Source organism: Ranitomeya variabilis, chromosome 2 (genome assembly GCF_051348905.1).
Source record: "Ranitomeya variabilis isolate aRanVar5 chromosome 2, aRanVar5.hap1, whole genome shotgun sequence".
NCBI lineage: Eukaryota > Metazoa > Chordata > Amphibia > Anura > Dendrobatidae > Ranitomeya > Ranitomeya variabilis.
In genome coordinates, this window is record NC_135233.1 from 372,257,305 (window position 1) to 372,280,039 (window position 22,735).

The 22,735-nt window shown below is 45.3% G+C and overlaps 1 protein-coding gene across 2 annotated transcripts in view; it reads right to left on the minus strand.

Annotated features, from left to right (window-relative positions):
* ATAT1 (alpha tubulin acetyltransferase 1) overlaps nucleotides 1-14,658 on the minus strand; it is a 36,326-nt gene extending 21,668 nt beyond the window's left edge. For both annotated transcript variants that reach the window (XM_077285994.1, XM_077285995.1), the window contains exons 1-10: nucleotides 14,503-14,658; nucleotides 13,489-13,675; nucleotides 4,890-4,950; nucleotides 4,713-4,804; nucleotides 4,507-4,567; nucleotides 4,255-4,368; nucleotides 4,088-4,189; nucleotides 3,532-3,577; nucleotides 967-1,038; nucleotides 531-747 (exon numbers count right to left, since the gene is read on the minus strand). In XM_077285994.1, coding sequence (XP_077142109.1) covers nucleotides 531-747; nucleotides 967-1,038; nucleotides 3,532-3,577; nucleotides 4,088-4,189; nucleotides 4,255-4,368; nucleotides 4,507-4,567; nucleotides 4,713-4,804; nucleotides 4,890-4,950; nucleotides 13,489-13,583 — 860 coding nt within the window. In that variant the 5' untranslated portion in view covers nucleotides 13,584-13,675; nucleotides 14,503-14,658. The remainder of the gene's footprint in view (nucleotides 1-530; nucleotides 748-966; nucleotides 1,039-3,531; nucleotides 3,578-4,087; nucleotides 4,190-4,254; nucleotides 4,369-4,506; nucleotides 4,568-4,712; nucleotides 4,805-4,889; nucleotides 4,951-13,488; nucleotides 13,676-14,502) is intronic.
* Between the last annotated feature and the right edge of the window lie 8,077 nt (nucleotides 14,659-22,735).

A 22,735-nucleotide genomic window follows, 5' to 3' on the forward strand; every position in this document is an offset into this window, starting at 1 on the left:
TTCCTCCATACATTTGGGGGAGTCTCCCACGTGTGTCTTTTGGCAAACTCAAAATAAGCCTTACAATATTTGTGTGTAAATAAAAGCTTTTTTCTGCCCCCTCTACCATAAAGGCCACCTCTATGGAGCGTACGGCTTATTGTGGTCGTATGGACAGATATTCCAGTCTCTGCTTGGGAACTCTGCAGCTCCTTCAGGGTTACATTTGGTCTCTGTGCTGCCTCTCTGATTAATGCCCTCCTTGCCCAGGCTGTGAGTTTTGGTGGGCGGCCCTCTCTTTGGGGGTGAATACTTTTGCAAGCCATTGTATGAGCAGAGAAGCAGTCGTTCGCTGGTCTAACATTCTACATGCACAGAACGATCGTTAATATGATCGTTCTGCGCCCATGAAGTAGCATTAATCATCTGCACATTTCCGGTTTGCACGGGATGACGTTTGTCGGGTAATTGAAAGCATTGCACGAGCCAGCCATCAGCTCAGATGGTCCACACGTGCCCCCCCGGGACCGCACGCGGGCAGACCCCTTTACCTGGTCCTTCTCCTCTGGGAAGGATCCTCCTGTTCACCATTGGCCGCTCTTTGAAGCGAGTGTGGCCTGCAGTTTCTAAGGGACTTCACAAATTCGTCTTCTCCAGGAATTGGTCTGGAGCAGGCCCGTGTGGGAGAAGATCCAAGGCTACCGGCGCGGTTAAGGGAAGCCTGCGCCTGACTGAAGGGCCACGGAAGACCCTCCTCGTGCTTCAAAACTGGAAGTAGAACGAGGGAAACGTCAGCAGTCACGAGGTACAACACAGATATTTTTGATAAATCTGCCTTTGTGGTTCCGAACAACCAATCATGACGCAGCTTTGATTTTCCCACAGCAGTTTACAAAATGAGAGCCGTGTTGTGATTGGTTGCTATGGGCAACACTGACAGTTTTGACAGACAAGGCCCATTATGTCCCCAGTGTCACCAGTCCTTACAGTCTCTCTCAGACAGGGAGTACGGTTTGATCTCTCCTTCTGCTCGTTTGGGGGGTAATTTCCTTCCTGGGACTGAAAGAAACAAAAATAGAATGAGATTTAGGAGGGGGTCTTGAAACCCACATACATTTCGGTCTCGTCCATGCTCCGGGGTACTATACTAGGGGGAGGGAAATATAGATTAGGAGAAACAGAGAGGGGCGTCCGGAGTCCACCCTAAGGATAGGCAGGGAACGGATTTACAGGGCGTGGATACTGAAAATGCACTAGGCCTCATTTACGGTCTGAAAAGCCTCATCACCCATAGCAACCAATCACGGTGCAGCTTTCATTTTACGTGAGCAATATAGAAAATGAAAGGTGAGCTCTCATTGGTTGATATGGGCAATAGAGGCAGATTTTCCTACAACAATCTGCCCATTTCATCTTCCAGTGATGGCAGCTCTGCACTTGTTTCCATGAGAATCCTCCCCAGATGGTCTCAGGCCCCTTCTACTACCACACGCCATGATGTCGACCACTCCTTCATACTGCTGGCACCACCGCCATCTTACATTTCTATTTGTTCTTTGCCTAAAGTTTCTAATGAAAAGATTTCCAGAAGGAATCCCCCTGGTCTGCATGTACCCCCGCAATCCACTTTCTGGTACAAACATTTCATGGCTTTTTATTGCATTTTTTTGAGGGAGGTGTGGCATTTAATGGATGGGTGTGCCGCATTACTCTCCCTCTTTAACCTCTCATTGTGGCGTTTAGTCCACCCCCTTTACTGTACTGGTAACTTACATTTTAGATTTTGGTAGATCAAACTTTTACAGACTTGGCGATACTGAATAGGTGAAAACAAAAGATTTATTTACATTTTTAGGTTTATTTTTCCCCTCTCTTTTGTAAGCCACCATAGTATAGCACTATATAATACCGTACTTATGATTTTACTCGCTTATATAGCGACATTAATTCCACAACGTTTACAGACACCTCTATATGATAGTACATAGTAAAAATTACACAGTCTCCTATGAACCCCAGTCCTCGGCCCGACGGTACATAATTACCAAGATGGAGAAAAGGGGGCTTTCAGCAGACCCTCAGCTGCCGTGGTAGCCCTTCAGCATCCCGCTAATGAGTCGAGTTAGGTGGGGCGTGAGGGAATAGGAAGGTTCCTCAACAGATGGCCCTGTGTGGTCGTGTGACTTAGAGGGAACCTGCCACATGAAAAAACGCTATTAGCCTGTAGATATGGGGTTAATCTCCAGGTTAACAGGGTTCTGAACCTGCCCGGTGCCTTAACGTAGACCCCCTCTGCAGGGAGGAAATTAACTTTATTCCTTTTGCCAACATTCAGTACTCAGTCATGGGGGCGGTCCACTAGGTGGCGATCTGTCTAGAGCGCAACCACTAGGTGATCTGTTTACAGCAACTATTAGTCAAAATACAGCTCACTCTAGTGGTGGCAAAAGACGACTGCTGCGTTTCTGTAACATTTTGTACTATCTATACTACACCTTTCGCAGAAAATATAAATTGTAAACGGCAAGATCACTTTAAAAACATCCGAAGCAACAAAATCTTGCCAATGACCCCCGCAGCTTTTGTCAATGAACATTTGTAACCAACACCAAAAGGAGCAAGAAAGGAATAAAGGGGGTAAGGTGCAAGAAATGGAGAAATTTGTGGTTGGGTATGGGGGGGGGGTGGGGAGGTTTGCTTATATGCCTTACTGTCCAATTAGCAGGACGATCTCCGGGGTCCCTGTGAACAGTATCGTCGGCTGCATGGAGTGAGGGATTGGAGGGTTATAAAGAGATGGGGTCATGAGTGGAGCGGACCCTCTAATAAGACATTTCCTGCGTTAAGACGGTTATAATGAGAAATAAAGAAGTAAAAATTATTATAACCAAACATGGAAGTCACCAAGCTGGACTGACCGGACAAAAGCATCGGCGGCGGGAAATTGCAAACTTTTCTAAACTACGGCAACAATACGAGCCACAGTCAAGAGTTGTTTGCCAGGTACCTAAAAATGAAAAGGTCCCGGGAACATGAAACATATTTCTTTTTTTCTTGTCTGTGGTCTGCATTTATTTTAGGGGGCCTATTCCGTGGTTTTATTACCCCTAGGTCCATGGTCGGAAAATGTAAGGGTTATTCAGGGTCTGAATAGATTTAGGAGTCCTTGCAAAATGCTAACAAGACGACATCTTTTCTATTGGTGTTAGGACCTTCACCGGACCACAGACCCAGGTGGCGGATCGTCACTGAACCTAGCCGAATCCTTCTTCAGGGGTACTCGCAATATCCCACTGTTTGGCCTTAATTCATGATCTTAGCTTTGGTTTCATTTATTTCTCTATGGGGTACTCCGCTTAGAAACATTTATCATGGGGTTGAGTCTCGAAAGCAGCATTCACTTGAATGGGGCTGAGCTGCAATACCCAACACGGTCTACGGGACAACAGTGGCGCTGTTTATACAGAAAATAAGCAGATTTTCTTTTTCTTTCAAACCTCATACAAACACCTTGAAGACGGACCGCGTGCTTTACAATTAGCCATCGCTTACCTTTCCGGTCTCGGAAAAATCCTTCAAAGACGACAAAATTGTTAACCTGAAATAAAGAGAAAACGTACAATAATCCGGGAGGTGTAAAGATTGTTCAAAGAGTCTGGGCAACCGGAGATCCTCGATTTTGTTTTTTAGGATGTTAAAATTGTGGTTAAAAATTAAAATTCAATATTTTACAATTTTATTTTTATGGCACAAGCTATAGATATTTTTGGGTACATGTGATGTTTTCATCTCTTATTCAATTTTTGGGGATACATTTTTTTTTTTTTTGATTATTGGAGAACAAACATGGCAGACATGAGGACCTCTGGTGGGCCACTGGCTCCTATGACAATGCCATCCACACCTCAGATTTGGGCTGTGGGGTGAGGAGAGAGGTGAGTAAATGACGTCCCAGCCTTTTTCATACCATTTGGGTGCCGACTGTACAACACAGCCAGCGCCTACTGTTAATAGAGCAGCCTTGCCTCATCCGGACCCTCCAAACATTAAGTGTGCACATTCCCAGGGGGTTAAGCCAACATTCACCCGCTATCTCCAATTTTCTCACCTGCGGGATAGTTGAGCGAAGGTTGTAATGTTTCCGCAGGAAGGAGAGAAACTTCTCAGACGGTCGGTCTATGGCAAGATGCTGAGGCTCAACCTGCTCGGTCTGGAATAAGACAAGGATAAGAATGAGAAGGAACGTCACGCCATATACAACGGCCGTGTACTTACTCTGAGCATAAAGCCGAACAGTTCCTTCCCGAATCCGTGACGCTGGAGAGATTCATGGATGTAGAAATCGAGGATACACAGCGGTTCAACTTCTATGTGGGCTCCTGTGTGGTCCTAGTAGGAAACATGACAAAATATTGAGAAAGAGCCCAAGGTCATCACTAACAACAGTTCACCCACCAAGCGAAGGGCTCAGACACAGTGTGCACAAAGCCCAAGGAGAACGGTGAAACTTATGGGTTCAGGTCTTACCAGCACAAATAACTTCTTATATCCGACCTTGAGAAACCCGATCACAACTCCTCGGCCGGCTCTGAGACACAAGACGATTCAAGACAAGTAATGGGGTCAGACGAGATACAATAAGCAACCACAGCCATTATTTCAGAGAAAGACACAACTAAGAAAATAGAAAATGAGGATGAAGGGAGGACATAGCACAATGGCGGGATCCTCACGTTTTTGGGGTGCAGTCCTTCAGGATATACAGATGATGCTGATTGGTCTGCATCCGTGGAGCACTGGTTATGGGGGCAGGTAGTCGCTGGGCCTGAAACACAAGAGGCCAATGTTGTCAGGAGCGTCCCCTAGTGTAGACAGTCAGTATTACATTGTGATGAAGACACATAACGTACCTTCGCGGACGCCTTCCCAATCTCATCTATGACCACCGTGATTTGTTTCTGGGCCTCCGAGCTGGAAAATAGAAGTGTATTACACAACAGCATAGAGATCCAGTGTTTTTTTTTCCCCATTAGGATTTTAGGCATTTTGATAAAACTTTACAAGTGCTTCTCATAAAATTAGAATATTATCAAAAAGTTAAATATATTTCAGTTATTCAATACAAAAAGTGAAACTCATATTATATAGAGTCATTACACAGGGTGATCTATTTCATGTGTTTATTTCTGTTAATGTTGATGATTATGGCTTACAGGCAATGAAAACCCAAAAGTCATTATCTCAATAAATTAGAATAATTAACAAAAAACACCTGCAAAGGCTTCCTAAGCTTTTATAAACGGTCCTCAGTCTGTTTCAGTAGTTCCACAATCATGGGGAAGACTGCTGACTTGACAGATGTCCAGAAGGCAGTCATTGACACACTCCACAAGGAGGGGAAGCCACGAAACATAGTAACATATGAAGGAGAAGTCATCTTTTAAATAAGGTGTTTTCACCGATTATCACAAGTTGGACTCATTGCTGGGAGGACAGACCTCATTTCCAACCTCCAATAGTGTCTTGCTCTGCACCATGAATGCTTTGGAGAGTGGTGGCGTGAGGTCATTGGAACCTATAGCCGGATGTCTGCTTGTAGGCCAATGTCGTCCACATACCTTTAGATGGTTTCTGTAGAAGCTGTCGCCTAACGTGATGTCCAATTTTACTTGGAAGTACAGAATAGATCGCTACTGGCCATTCTTCAAATCTGACGAGACCACGAGGGCAATGCCCTGAAGACCCCTTCATGAGGGAGCATCACACTGGCCCTACTCTTGGGACTATGGTAGAAGATTGCATAATGTACGGTAGCTGGACCCCTCTAGTCTTCATTCCAGGTCAATAACAGATCGGCGTCACATTCATTTCATAGTGTAACTAGTGGTATGGCCATTTCTCCAGTGTCTAAGGAGACAATTATAAACATGACCACCCCAGGCCGCATGTTCCTCCTGCTACTGTGAGCAGCCTGCGTGGCCTAAACATGCTCCCACGGCTGCAGGTTCTCCAGACTTGTCTCCCATCGAGCACATTAGGGACATCATTGGTTGGTGATTACAGAGGAGCTGCCAGCAGAGGATCTTGATGATTTGCCCAAGTGCATTCAGCGGCAGAACCTTCCTCAGAAGACCATTAATGACCTCAGTGATGGCGGCCAAGGCTGGAAGTGCCGGGATTTCTGCATGAGGCCCTGACTCCAGAGGTTTTTAAAATGTTGCTTCCATTTTTCCATCATTTGCAGATTAGTGACGTCATCAGCCTGTGATTTCCATAATTTCAGGACTTTTCCTTCTCGTTGTTGCACTTTCAATGTTGAGTGTTGTATAGATCATTACCAGAGTAGATCCTGCCAATCGCCAAGACATAGCCCTTGTCCTCAGTTGGCCACAAGATCACATTGAGGAGTTAAATGGAGCAGAGGTCACCCCCGCTCCCATCTGTCTAGGATCGGATCTTCTATCTACAGCACCAGGTGACTTTCTACATGAATGCATGTTCAACCTAAGGTATATTGCAGCCAATCGTGGAGCGATTTGATCCATTTATCGTCAGGAAAAACAGATTTGACTAAAGTTCTTTATTTTCTCTGCTTCCTCCTCAGTAGACGTGGACAATGGAGGCTATGTCTGCTATCGAGACAATGAGGGTCTTGTTCCCTGGCCACGGTCAGTCCGATAATGAACTCTTCACAGACAGCCTTATGCACAGAAAGTTATGCATTAACACTGTGCAGTCCTATGCAAGCTTCATGCCGAGCCCCTAAAATGTCTCTGTGTCTTATACAGGGCAGATATGGACACACCACAACCGAGCAGGGGAATAACTGTCTGTTCTTGTATGCAGCTCTGGATGCGATTGGAGTAGAGAACAGCTCAAAATCAGTATGAAGTAAAGCAGAAATCTGACCGCTCACAGATTGTGTTTCAGCCACTGAAATAACAGGTAGTCACATGCCTCATTAGCCCCACCCCCGAGGAACCCCCCTACACTGTGCTCCTACATACCTGGAGATTAGAATCCTACAAAAGAGCTGCAGAGTACATAGCCCACCAAATTTGTAAAAGGTGTAACAAATTTTATTAAGAAACATATACACAGAAATAACCACAAATATGAACAGACAAAAGTGCACGTTATAGCACATGTATGGCGGAACAATCACACTGAAAAGAGTAGCACCTAGGGCTTAAAGGTAATACAGGCAGATATCATAGGGGCATATTATTCACTAAATAGCTAGCATTTATAACCATAAAGTGCATAGTGCTTTATATAGATGGCAATACTGCCCAATACCATCCTGCAACATAAGTCATGAAGCAAACATCATACTATAAGTATCCAGATATTCCTATCAGTCTTACCCAAATAACGTATGGTGCCAGTGTGTGTCCGGTGGCCCCGACGCGCGTTTCGCGTGAGCTTCCTCGGGGGGGACATGCTTGTGTGTCAAACTGGGCTCTATTTAAGGTTGTGTGGTCAGCTGTGGCGGCCATCGCGCTGTATGATTGGCGCATGCGCACCGCCATCTACGGCACGCCGCACAACACATCCCCGGCATCCACGGCGCTGTGAGCAGGCAGAGGGAAAACCCTCAAGACGTCATTTCCTGCTCCACCGCTACTAAGTGCCGGAGAGGGTGATGTGCAGGCACCGCCGTGGCGCGCATGCGCGCATACATCCGCGGCCATCTTCCTCAAGGGAACAACTAAGGGCAGCAGGAGCGATGCTATGTCAGGTATAAAATGTAAGGCCATCATAATTATAGCCCTCAAAATATAATAGATACTCTCCAAATACCTAACTACAATATGCAGAAGAGGACAATTAACCCCATGGATATAAATAAAGTGCAGCTAGTGCAATAAATATGTGTATCACGTGTTGCCTGATGATCATTCAACCGAATGTCCGGCCTCAAATACTATAAAAAGAGGAATACATACCCCAGTAACCATCAGTGACAATCATATACCATTCATATATATAGCACGATTGGGGAACAGCCCCCAATCCCCCTAGCAAACAGAAGAAAAGGAACAAAATGCACAAATAAGTGATAAATGGGTAAAAAACGTGCAAAACCCGCAGGGTAACCCACTTTTAAGAACAAGTGCCTAAAACTAGATACAATATCTCCCTACATATCCATCAAATCTAGAGAGTAACATCATAGACATAGCATATTCCTATTAACTCGATCCTGCTACCTCCCAAAACCTCTGTATGTTAAATATATTCCTCACTTTACAAACAGAAGAAGAGCAGCCAAGACAAAAAGAAAAAAGAAGAAAAAAGAAGAGAATAACGAAGAAAAAGTAGGAAACATTTCAGAAAGGATTACTACAACATATATCAGGAGGCAAGTCCTCCTGGTCCATAGTGTCTCCTCCTCATAACTGCCGTACAGTGTGTCCTCATGATGTAATAGTCCATAACTGGTTACATTATTCTTCCAGATTCTTCATTTGTCCAAAGATATAGCCGATACGACCACCAGATGTCACAGATACGCCCAGACGAACAACAATGATGGAAACCGGTACGTGCTAAAGATACTAAAAATAACAAAGACACACAAAATTAAAATCCAGAAACAAGGGAATCCAAACAGACCAAAACCGGAGCTAAAAGTTTTTATAAGAAAGAAGCAAAGCTAATCTGTTCATTTCACCCGTGTGGGGACATGGTACCTAATATATTTATCCATCGACATTCAAGTTGTGTGAGTTTTTTCTTTAAATCCCCACCTCTTATTCCCCCCCTAACATGATCAATCCCAAAGACACTTAATTCTTTCGGGTTGCACCTATGATATTGCCTGAAGTGTCTAGGTATAGACTTGAGGGGTACATCATCCTTTGCCTCTTTAGCAGACATGATGTCTCTGACGTGCTCCCGTGTTCTGACCCTTAGTTCACGTGAGGTCAGCCCGACATAGGATAGATTACACGTACATTTTGCCATGTAGACCACAAAGGTGGTACTACATGAGATGTAATCTGTGATTTTAAACTGTCTCCCATCCACAGAGGCAAATGACTGTGTCCTCACATGATTGCGACACGCCAGGCAGTCCCCACATGGGAAGAAGCCCCATTTTCTTTTACCAGCACCGAGAATAGGAGGAGTCTTGGTTACATAGTGGCTTTTGACCAAAATATCTCTCAGATTTTTCGCCCTCCTTGCTGTCATGAGGGGTTCTTCCGAGAGATATTTGGCCAAAACTGGTTCTGTTCTTAAAATGGGCCAGTGTCTTCTCAGGATGTCCCTCATTTTTCCCCACTGATGGTTAAATGTGGATATGTACCTAATTTTATCATCCTTCTTTTTCGTTTTGGGTACATGTGATAATAGGTCACATCTCTTTTGATTTTTGGCCCGAACATATCCTCTTTTTATGCTCCTATTACTGTATCCACGTGACCTAAATCTCTCCCCAAGGTCCACAGACTGTTTCAGAAAAGCCTCCTCAGTGGAACAAATCCTCCTCATCCTCAAAAACTGCCCAATGGGAATAGCCCCAATTGTGGAGCCAGTATGGGACGAGGAGGCATGGAGGAGTGCATTCACTGAGGTTGCCTTTCTGAACACATCCGTACCAATGGAACCATCTCCCTGAACATATAGCATGATGTCAAGGAAGGCAATACTCTCTCTACTGAAGTTGTACGTAAGCCTGATGTTGAGGCTGTTACAGTTCAAAACCTGCATAAACTGGTGAAGGTGTTCCACAGACCCTTGCCAAATAAACAAAATATCATCAATATACCGATACCACCCCAGTACTTGTGGGGCGGAGTGTGCGTCCCCAAATATAGCTCTCTCCCAATATCCCAAAAACAAATTAGCATACGAGGGCGCACACGCCGCCCCCATCGCGGTCCCGCGACTCTGGAGGTAGTATCGGTCCTTAAACGTAAAACAATTATGTGTCAGGATGAACTGCAAGAGCCTCAACACCAGGCTCACCACCTCCGAGTCCACACTACTTGACTCAAGAAAAAAAGTTGCCGCCTCCATCCCATCATCATGGTGTATGGAGGTGTAGAGAGTTTCAATGTCTGCCGTCACTAGTAACATGTCTGGTTCCAGAGAGAGGCCATCCAATCTCCTCAGGACGTCCGTAGTGTCCCTGACATAGGAGGGTAAAGTTTCTACCTGTGACCTAAGATAGTAGTCAATGTATTTACATACAGGATCACAGAGCCCTCCTATGCCAGAGACAATCGGACGCCCCGGAGGGTTATCTGGGTCTTTGTGGACCTTGGGGAGAAGGTAAAACGTGGGCATAATAGGGCATTCCACCACTAGGCCGTCAAATGTTTTTTTACTGATGGTACCCTGATATAAAGACTCCTCCAACATATCCATGAGTTCCCTCTCAAATTTCGGTAACGGGTTAGAAGATAGTAGAGTATAAGTCTCCTTATTCCGCAATTGTTTAAATGCCTCTTTTTCGTATTTGTCAATAGGCCAAATAACCACATTCCCCCCCTTGTCTGAAGGTTTTATCACCACATCCTGCATATCACGTATCTCTTGTAGGGCTCTTCTCTGACTTCGTGTCAGATTATCTTTCTTATTTTTGTTGCTGATAGTTTTTAAATCAGCAGCCACAAGATTTGTAAAAATTTCAACCTGCGGACAGAGCGACAAGGGAGGGAATGTGGTTGACCTGGCATAAATAGATGGGGGGGGCATACCTGGAGAGGGATTAGCAGATTCATATTCCAGCCTCAACATCAGGCTTACGTACAACTTCAGTAGAGAGAGTATTGCCTTCCTTGACATCATGCTATATGTTCAGGGAGATGGTTCCATTGGTACGGATGTGTTCAGAAAGGCAACCTCAGTGAATGCACTCCTCCATGCCTCCTCGTCCCATACTGGCTCCACAATTGGGGCTATTCCCATTGGGCAGTTTTTGAGGATGAGGAGGATTTGTTCCACTGAGGAGGCTTTTCTGAAACAGTCTGTGGACCTTGGGGAGAGATTTAGGTCACGTGGATACAGTAATAGGAGCATAAAAAGAGGATATGTTCGGGCCAAAAATCAAAAGAGATGTGACCTATTATCACATGTACCCAAACCGAAAAAGAAGGATGATAAAATTAGGTACATATCCACATTTAACCATCAGTGGGGAAAAATGAGGGACATCCTGAGAAGACACTGGCCCATTTTAAGAACAGAACCAGTTTTGGCCAAATATCTCTCGGAAGAACCCCTCATGACAGCAAGGAGGGCGAAAAATCTGAGAGATATTTTGGTCAAAAGCCACTATGTAACCAAGACTCCTCCTATTTTCGGTGCTGGTAAAAGAAAATGGGGCTTCTTCCCATGTGGGGACTGCCTGGCGTGTCGCAATCATGTGAGGACACAGTCATTTGCCTCTGTGGATGGGAGACAGTTTAAAATCACAGATTACATCTCATGTAGTACCACCTTTGTGGTCTACATGGCAAAATGTACGTGTAATCTATCCTATGTCGGGCTGACCTCACGTGAACTAAGGGTCAGAACACGGGAGCACGTCAGAGACATCATGTCTGCTAAAGAGGCAAAGGATGATGTACCCCTCAAGTCTATACCTAGACACTTCAGGCAATATCATAGGTGCAACCCGAAAGAATTAAGTGTCTTTGGGATTGATCATGTTAGGGGGGGAATAAGAGGTGGGGATTTAAAGAAAAAACTCACACAACTTGAATGTCGATGGATAAATATATTAGGTACCATGTCCCCACACGGGTGAAATGAACAGATTAGCTTTGCTTCTTTCTTATAAAAACTTTTAGCTCCGGTTTTGGTCTGTTTGGATTCCCTTGTTTCTGGATTTTAATTTTGTGTGTCTGTTATTTTTAGTATCTTTAGCACGTACCGGTTTCCATCATTGTTGTTCGTCTGGGCGTATCTGTGACATCTGGTGGTCGTATCGGCTATATCCTTGGACAAATGAAGAATCTGGAAGAATAATGTAACCAGTTATGGACTATTACATCATGAGGACACACTGTACGGCAGTTATGAGGAGGAGACACTATGGACCAGGAGGACTTGCCTCCTGATATATGTTGTAGTAATCCTTTCTGAAATGTTTCCTACTTTTTCTTCGTTATTCTCTTCTTTTTTCTTCTTTTTTCTTTTTGTCTTGGCTGCTCTTCTTCTGTTTGTAAAGTGAGGAATATATTTAACATACAGAGGTTTTGGGAGGTAGCAGGATCGAGTTAATAGGAATATGCTATGTCTATGATGTTACTCTCTAGATTTGATGGATATGTAGGGAGATATTGTATCTAGTTTTAGGCACTTGTTCTTAAAAGTGGGTTACCCTGCGGGTTTTGCACGTTTTTTACCCATTTATCACTTATTTGTGCATTTTGTTCCTTTTCTTCTGTTTGCTAGGGGGATTGGGGGCTGTTCCCCAATCGTGCTATATATATGAATGGTATATGATTGTCACTGATGGTTACTGGGGTATGTATTCCTCTTTTTATAGTATTTGAGGCCGGACATTCGGTTGAATGATCATCAGGCAACACGTGATACACATATTTATTGCACTAGCTGCACTTTATTTATATCCATGGGGTTAATTGTCCTCTTCTGCATATTGTAGTTAGGTATTTGGAGAGTATCTATTATATTTTGAGGGCTATAATTATGATGGCCTTACATTTTATACCTGACATAGCATCGCTCCTGCTGCCCTTAGTTGTTCCCTTGAGGAAGATGGCCGCGGATGTATGCGCGCATGCGCGCCACGGCGGTGCCTGCACATCACCCTCTCCGGCACTTAGTAGCGGTGGAGCAGGAAATGACGTCTTGAGGGTTTTCCCTCTGCCTGCTCACAGCGCCGTGGATGCCGGGGATGTGTTGTGCGGCGTGCCGTAGATGGCGGTGCGCATGCGCCAATCATACAGCGCGATGACCGCCACAGCTGACCACACAACCTTAAATAGAGCCCAGTTTGACACACAAGCATGTCCCCCCGAGGAAGCTCACGCGAAACGCGCGTCGGGGCCACCGGACACACACTGGCACCATACGTTATTTGGGTAAGACTGATAGGAATATCTGGATACTTATAGTATGATGTTTGCTTCATGACTTATGTTGCAGGATGGTATTGGGCAGTATTGCCATCTATATAAAGCACTATGCACTTTATGGTTATAAATGCTAGCTATTTAGTGAATAATATGCCCCTATGATATCTGCCTGTATTACCTTTAAGCCCTAGGTGCTACTCTTTTCAGTGTGATTGTTCCGCCATACATGTGCTATAACGTGCACTTTTGTCTGTTCATATTTGTGGTTATTTCTGTGTATATGTTTCTTAATAAAATTTGTTACACCTTTTACAAATTTGGTGGGCTATGTACTCTGCAGCTCTTTTGTAGGATTTACATGTTTGGCGAGTTTGCCCTATATGACTTATGTCCATGATGGGATGTTCCCTTGCTTAAATCTGATATGCATCAGTGGTATCTGTATTTATACCTGGAGATTAGAGGCCGCCGCTGCGGGAGAAGGCTGCTGTCCAGCTTGGTGATCGGCTCCGAGAAGATCTTGTGTATGTCAAACGTAAACTCCATCTTGGTTGCCGGGTGAAACTATAGTTCAGTTCCAGAGGATGAGTTCGGATTTAGGGTCATATCCCACCGACACCGCCTCTTATAGAAAGCCCCTGTGAGGGACAGAACAGAAGGGTGGGATGAGCGTCCACCAGAGCCAGGGGGATGGAAGGAAGCAATAAATACCACAGTACAGGCATTTAGGTCACCAGCGCACTCACACCAAGAAATATATATATCTATATAAACAAACATTCACATCACGTCCTTTTCCCGGAAAGTAAATGTCATAAAGATAAAAATATATTGTACTGTATAATTGTGTAAACAAGTTTTTTTCTGTTATAAGATTTTTTTTTTAATAAAAAAAATGTATTGTTATAAAAAAAAAAATATGGGCGCATGTGGAACAATCCAACCTAAGGAAATATCTAACAAACATTATCCCAAACAATTTTTGAAAAAAAATTATATATATTTTATTTTAAATGGAAGCTTTACCTCCCAATAAATTGATGTGAATACTTTTCTGCCCAATGATGACAGAAGTATTCTAGGAGTGATAACACGATACCACAATACAATTTGTTATTGTACATCCTCCCAATAAATGGAATAGTTAAAAAAAAAAAAAAAAATGAATGTGATAGCTCTAGGAAGGCGAGAAGGAAGCAAATATTGCGGCCAGGGGCCCACTGTCACCCAGGGGCCCTGTACACACTATGACTTCACATTTCCGAGCCCTACAATGTCACCACATGGATCCCAACTCTTTCCATCACTCCCATAGAGGCTGGCACTAATATAGGGGCGGTGAGGGGTCCCCATTCTATCACTCTGTGGGGTTCACCCTATGGGGAGGATATATCTATATATATATATATATATATATATATATATAGCCATCAGTGTGGCCACATACAGCCCTGTGCACACTCACCTCTCCCCACAGACGCACCGGGCAGTGTCAGTGCAGGGCGGCGCGCACATCAGGCCGCCTGTACACCGCGTCCATCAGCTGCGCGCCCCCGCCGACCCGCACTCTGCTGCGCGCCCCCGAAACAAAAGAAGCCCGGCTCCAGATAAGCGCGAGGGGCGAGAGGTGGGCGTGGCCACACGACAGCAGCTTCCTCCAATCAGCGAAGGCGAGTCCGCTTCCACCTAGCAACCGCTTTCCTAGCGACAGCTATTCGCGCCCGTTGATTGGTTATGAAATGTAAAGAAGGTTTTAGTATTACGATGTGACCACGCCCTCCTCTTTGAGGGTCAATGGCTGTCACGTGACCACGTCTCTGTCAGTCACAAAAAAAAAAAAAGAAAGGCTGTGGGGCTCCCTAGCAACCGACCAGGCCTTCCTTAGCAACAGCTATATATAGTCCATGAGCCGGGCCAGATATCGGTACCACCCGGAGTGACTAATTTTCTTTGGTATTTTTAGGTAGATGCATGTCTGTAGTTTATTTTTTGATATGATAGCCCTTACATATACGTAGCTTATTAACCCCTTCAGCCCTAGGCCTATTTGTACCCAAGTGCCTAAGCCAATCTGACCTGTGCCACTTCATGGGCTAATAACTTTGGAACGCTTTCACCTATCCAAGCCATTCTGAGATTGTTTTCTCGTGACATATTGTACTTCACGTCAGTGCTAAATGGGAGTCAATATATTTTACCTTTCTATATAAAAAAATGCTAAATATTCGGAAATTTTGGAAAAATCGGCAATTTTTTAACTTTGAAATTCTCTGCTTTTTACAAAAATACTGATACCCCCCATAATAGTTATTAATTTACACTCCCCACATGTTTACTTCATATTGGCATCATTTTGAAAATGAAACCTTATTGTTTTACGACGTAATAGGGCTTATAGTTTTATGCGCAATTTTTCACATTTACAGCAAAACCCACTTTTCAAAGGACCAAGTCACTTCTGAAGTCACTTTAAGGGGCTTACATAACAGAAACCACCCATAAATTACCCCATTTTGCAAACTACACCCCTCAAGCTGTTCAAAACTCATTTTTAAAAACTGTTAACCCTTTAGGTGTTCCACAGGAATTTTAGCAGAATGAAGGCGAAATTTCAAAATTTCATTTTTTTTCCAGATATTACATTGTAATCCAATTTTACCTGCAACCTAGCAAGGGTTAACGGCAAACCCAAACTTGGTTACCCTAATTCTGCAGTTTATAGAAACACCCCACATGTACTCGTAAACTAAAGTATGGGCACACAGCACAGCTCAACACGGAAGGAGCGCTATGTGGTTTTTGGGTGGCGGATTCACTGGAAGAAATCTAGGGGGCCATGTCACATTTGAAGGCTGCCTGAGGTACCCCCACAGTGGAAACCCCAAAAAGTGACCCTATTTTGGAAACTACACCCCCAAGGAATCTTTTAGGGGGTATAGTGACCACTTTGACCCAACCAGTGTTTCACAGTAGTTGGAAACACTTGGTTGAGAAAATGGAAAAAGTGCATTTTTTACATGAAGGTGTCATTTTAGGCTCATTTTTTTATTTTTAAGAGGTGTACCAGCAAAAAATGCACCCCACTATTTGTTCACCAATCTCTCCCGAACACAACAACACCCGATATGTTGTCGTACACTGCAGTATTGGGGAACGGCAGGCCTCGGAAGGGAAGGAGCGCCAAATGACTTTTGGAGTGCAAATTTTACTGGAAGAAATCTAGGGGGCTATGTCACATTTGAAGACACCCTGAGGTGCCCCAACACACGCACACACACTGACACATACACGTTCTGTGCTGAACAGGACTCTCCGGTCTTCTCTGCAGAGCTGTGTGTGTGTTTGATCAAGCACTCTATGCCAAAGCTGCCGAGGTTATCTGGAAACAGGAGAAGTTCAAGAACATTATAATTAGAATGGGTGTCTTCCACACAATCTGTAATCTCCTCTCTATCATAGGGAACAGATTTCAGGATGCAGGCCTTAGAGATCTGTGTGTTGAATCCGGTGTAATCGCTGAAGGATCAGTGTCTGGAGTGATGGACGGCCGGAGGTACAACAGAGCAGTGAGACTACACAAGCTGGTCTATGAAGCACTTATGAGGCTTGCATGGAAAAACTTCCTTCCATGGCTAGAAGAAAACCATGCAAGGGACCTTCACCATCTGGATGAAACACTGAAGAACATCACAAACTTTCGCATCAGTGTGTCGCAGGGATCCTTCGAAAAGCTCTTGGATAATGAATCTTGCACACTTACCCTGAAGCTCTTTCAAGTTTATCTTGAGACCCTCAGAAATGAACAACTCTCAGCATTCTGGATGTCATACTTGGACATGGTCGAGACCATGCTGGCCCTGGTTCGAGCTTCAAGAGAAGGCAACTGGATGCTTCACCTAGGAGCAATCCGACAGATGATACCATGGTGTTTTGCCTATGACAAGGTCAACTATGCCCGATACCTAACCTATTACTATGCCACAATGTCTCGGCTGCCCATAGAACACCCAGAGGTCCATGAATACTTCATGCAAGGTGGCTTTTCGGTCCAGATCGGTAGCAAGAATCCTTTTGGACGAATTCCTGTGGACCAGACCATTGAAGAGACAATCAACAAAGACACCCAGACACCAGGGGGCACAAAAGGCTTCAGCCTCAAAGTTGGAGCTGTTTCCAGGTTCTACCTGACATCAGAGTACCGCAGTATGTACTTGAGGCAGCTGAGGGCCCTGGTAGGCCAACAATATACTGACTTCAGCCATTCAGACCTACAGGTGTCTAGGATTAGAAGAGATGAAGCCGATGTCCAATCTTTCGTTCAACTGCTGGAGACAGGTTGGGTGAACCCCTTCAACAAAGAGCATAATGGTGAACTTATCAGTTTGTCAACAGCGACTGTAGCACCACCAGATGTAGCCAAAGACCTTCAAGGGGCATACAGTATAGGAGAGGATGCATATCAAACATTCAAGGATGAGCGTTTGGGTACCGATAAGCCAACTACATTGTTTCATGACAAGATGACGAAGAACAAACTTAAAACGTTCTCTAACATCCAAATGAAGACACGCAGACAAGGTCTTGGCAAGGAGGTAATTTTGAAGGCTGACAGAAACCTATTTGGCCAGATGATACTTGTAGCTGAGAACAGAAAGCTACAAATGAGTGATGTCTTGACTCATCCCCTGGGTCCATTGCCATGGGCACTTGCCAATGGTGATGGGTCTATCCGCAAGACCAACAAGGCTGCCCTCGCAAGGGAGTTGGAGAGGAATGCTCGTCCTGCAGAAGTGATCCCCGAGCCCTCTGCAACCATCATTGATGGGATGAGCCTGGTTCAGAAACTGAAGGGAAACAATGCAACATTTGGCCAGCTAGCAGGCACAGCAATGAGTCGCGCTATCCATGAGGGTGCTAAGAGCAAGCGCATTGATATTGTCTTTGACGTCTACAAGGAGACATCCATCAAAGATACAGAAAGAGTCAACAGATATGAAGGCACAGGGATCCATTTCAAGAACATTCAACATGGGCACAACATCCAGCAGTGGAAAAAGCTTCTAAGTAGTTCCTCCAACAAGGCAAGTCTCATAAAGTTTCTGGTAGAAGAATGGAAGGCGAAACACCACAGGGAGAAGCTTGAGGAGAAGGAGCTGTATGTCACATGTGAGCAGCTCTGCTTTAAGATCACCAAAGAACAGTGGGAAGAGGCTGCTGACCTTAAGTCAAATCAAGAAGAAGCAGACACACGCCTCCTTCTCCATGCTCTTCATGCAGCAGAATCTGGTTACAAGTCGGTCATCATCACTTCGGAGGATACTGATGTCATGGTCCTGTGTCTGGGCATGTGCCACAAAATCCCATCCCACCTGTTCCAGAAATGCGGTACACAGAACCGGACAAGATTCCTGGATATCACCACTCTGAGCCGAACATTGGGAGGCAGCGTATGTGATTCATTGATTGGTATGCATGCATTTACAGGCTGTGACACCGTCAGTGCATTCGCTGGCCGTGGGAAGATGACGACACTCAAGCAGTTGAAGATGAACAAGACATACCAGGATGCCTTTCAGGAAGTTGGTCGTTCATGGGAAGTGTCTACCGAACTTTTTGAGAAGTTACAGGAAATCACCTGCCACATGTACCTGCCAACTACCCAAACAACTGAGGTAAACAGGCTCCGTTATCAGCTGTTCTGTGCCAGACGTGGAGTGGTAGAGTCAAGTCAACTCCCTCCTTGCCAGGACTGCCTTTTCATGCATGCACTGCGTGCAAACTACCAGGCTGCGATCTGGAGGAGAAGTCTGCAGAGCCAGCCATGGGTTGCAAACCCAACAGACTGCGGTTGGATGATAGATAACGACGGAAAGCTTGTTGTCAAGTGGATGCAAGGGGCACCAGCACCAGAAGCTATTATACAGCTACTGTCCTGCAAGTGTGTGCGGTCATGTGAACTTCCTCAGTGTACTTGCCTCAGCAATGGCCTGAAGTGCACAGACATGTGCAGATTACAGACATGCCAGAACAAGGGTACTGAAGACGAGCCAGTAGAACAACAGTCAGATTCAGAGTCCGATGTTGAAGATATTATGGAGTAACATATATATATATATATATATATATATATATATATATATATATATATATATATATATATGCACATGACATGTTCAGTGTGTATTTACATAACTTGGATTAAATTTTGTTACAAATACTACATCTAGTCACTCCGGGTGGTACCGATATCGTCATATTTGGTTCTTGGCTCATGCTAAAATTCCTGTGGAACACCTAAAGGGTTAACAGTTTTTAAAAATGAGTTTTGAACAGCTTGAGGGGTGTAGTTTGCAAAATGGGGTAATTTATGGGTGGTTTCTGTTATGTAAGCCCCTTAAAGTGACTTCAGAAGTGACTTGGTCCTTTGAAAAGTGGGTTTTGCTGTAAATGTGAAAAATTGCGCATAAAACTATAAGCCCTATTACGTCGTAAAACAATAAGGTTTCATTTTCAAAATGATGCCAATATGAAGTAAACATGTGGGGAGTGTAAATTAATAACTATTATGGGGGGTATCAGTATTTTTGTAAAAAGCAGAGAATTTCAAAGTTAAAAAATTGCCGATTTTTCCAAAATTTCCGAATATTTAGCATTTTTTTATATAGAAAGGTAAAATATATTGACTCCCATTTAGCACTGACGTGAAGTACAATATGTCACGAGAAAACAATCTCAGAATGGCTTGGATAGGTGAAAGCGTTCCAAAGTTATTAGCCCATGAAGTGGCACAGGTCAGATTGGCTTAGGCACTTGGGTACAAATAGGCCTAGGGCTGAAGGGGTTAATAAGCTACGTATATGTAAGGGCTATCATATCAAAAAATAAACTACAGACATGCATCTACCTAAAAATACCAAAGAGAATTAGTCACTCCGCTTGGTACCGATATCGTCAAATTTGGTTCTTGGCTCATGGACTAATATTCCTGCTGGGGCTCTTTTGTGTTCCTTAGCAACTGCACACTTTATTCATTGTGGAACTAGTGTCAGTGGTTCTATGTATCCGGTCACATTGGGCTGTGTTGTCTTTCATGCCTTTTTCATTCTTCCAATGAATGATAATAAATAAAGGTGAAATATTAAACCGACAATCGACATCTCCATGCTTGTCAACCCTCCCGAAATAACTGGGACACCGTCCCCCCAAAAAAGAGAGAGGAGTTGCCATGACTCCAGCGAGGCACCATTTCCTCCTTTGCTGGCCTACTGCGCCATCAGACTCCTCCGTGCCATCAGACTCCTCCGTGCCATCAGACTCCTCCGTGCCATCAGACTCCTCCGCGCCATCAGACTCCTCCGCACCATCAGACTCCTTCGCGCCATCAGACTCCTCCGCGCCATCAGACTCCTCCGCGCCATCAGACTCCTCCGCGCCATCAGACTCCTCTGCGCCATCAGACTCCTCCGCGCCATCAGACTCCTCCGCGCCATCAGAATCCTCCGCTCCATCAGAGTCCTCCGCACCATCAGACTCCTCCGCGCCATCAGACTCCTCCGCACCATCAGACTCCTCCGCACCATCAGAATCCTCCGCGCCATCAGACTCCTGCGCGCCGTCAGACTCCTCCGCGCCATCAGACTCCTCCGCGCCATCAGACTCCTCCGCGCCATCAGACTCCTCCGCGCCATCAGACTCCTCCGCGCCATCACTCTCCTCCGCGCCATCAGACTCCTCCATGCCATCAGACTCCTCCGCTCCATCAGAGTCCTCCGCACCATCAGACTCCTCCGCGCCATCAGACTCCTCCGCGCCATCAGACTCCTCCGCGCCATCAGACTCCTCCGCGCCATCAGAATCCTCCACGCCATCAGACTCCTGCGCGCCATCAGACTCCTGCGCGCCGTCAGACTCCTCCGCGCCATCAGACTCCTCCGCGCCATCAGACTCCTCCGCGCCATCAGACTCCTCCGCGCCATCACTCTCCTCCGCGCCATCAGACTCCTCCATGCCATCAGACTCCTCCGCTCCATCAGAGTCCTCCGCACCATCAGACTCCTCCGCGCCATCAGACTCCTCCGCGCCATCAGACTCCTCCGCGCCATCAGACTCCTCCGCGCCATCAGAATCCTCCACGCCATCAGACTCCTGCGCGCCATCAGACTCCTGCGCGCCGTCAGACTCCTCCGCGCCATCAGACTCCTCCGCGCCATCAGACTCCTCCGCGCCATCAGAATCCTCCACGCCATCAGACTCCTGCGCGCCATCAGACTCCTGCGCGCCGTCAGACTCCTGCGCGCCATCAGACTCCTCCGCGCCATCAGACTCCTCCGCGCCATCAGAATCCTCCGCGCCATCAGACTCCTGCGCGCCATCAGACTCCTGCGCGCCGTCAGACTCCTCCGCGCCATCAGACTCCTCCGCGCCATCAGACTCCTGCGCGCCATCAGACTCCTGCGCGCCGTCAGACTCCTCCGCGCCATCAGACTCCTCCGCGCCATCAGACTCCTGCGCGCCATCACACTCCTCTGCGCCATCAGACTCCTCCGCGCCATCAGACTCCTCCGCGCCATCAGACTCCTCCATGCCATCAGACTCCTCTGCGCCATCAGACTCCTCCGCGCTTTCTAGACGCACGTTCACATTGCAGAAATGGGGTGGATGGGGTGTGACCCACCAAAAGAGACCCAAAAAAATTGTAAATAATGGTCAATCCACACTGCAAGATCATCGTGGACGACTTTTTGATAATCTTGCAGTCTAGAGGTTGTAAATCATCTGCTGCACAAGCAAAACGCTCGTTCGTCGGGTGAAATTATCTTTTCTGCAGCACAACGCCATGTGCACAAAGTGTGGTCCCTGTGCTGCCGAGCACAATGGCAGCCTGTGCGCACTGTACTACTACAGATTGTTCGGTGCACATCTGGAGAAGGGTTGGTTTGTACCCGACCGCAGCGCCGTTCATTCACTATGGGGCTCATGGAGAAAGCTGAGTGTAGCCCTTGGTAGCCTCATAGAGGATGAATCTATTACAATGTCATCGGAACAGAAATCATAATCACCCAATTTCTAGAAAAAAAAGGTCCTATGCCTTCATAGCAGGCCGATAAAATAATAAGTATATGGACACTCCTATCAAGGACGCATACACAAAAACTGTAGTATAGATTCCGAAATGAGATATAAAAATATATTATTCATGATTAGATATACAAGGCAACAATTAATAATAATAATAATAATAATTTTATTTATATAGCGCCAACATATTCCGCAGCGCTTTACAACTTATAGAGGGGACTTATACAGACAATAGACATTACAGCATAACAGAAATCACAGTTCAAAACAGATACCAGTAGGAATGAGGGCCCTGCTCGCAAGCTTACAATCTATGAGGAAAAGGGGAGACACGAGAGGTGGATGGTAACAATTGCTTTAGTTATTTGGACCATATTACAATTAATATAAAACAGGTATCAGAGAACAAAGAGAGCGGATACCAAAAAGAGGGACAGCGTGAGTATCACAAATATGGTTTACAACAGGGAGAGCGTAAAAGAAATAGATTAAAGCTTTCTATAAAGTGACAGTGCAGCATAGTAATAATAAGCGGTGTATTAAGCCATCTCAAGAAGGAGTAAGGTTACTACATCATATCTGCAGGAGGCACGATGATGTCACTACGTCATGTCTGCAGG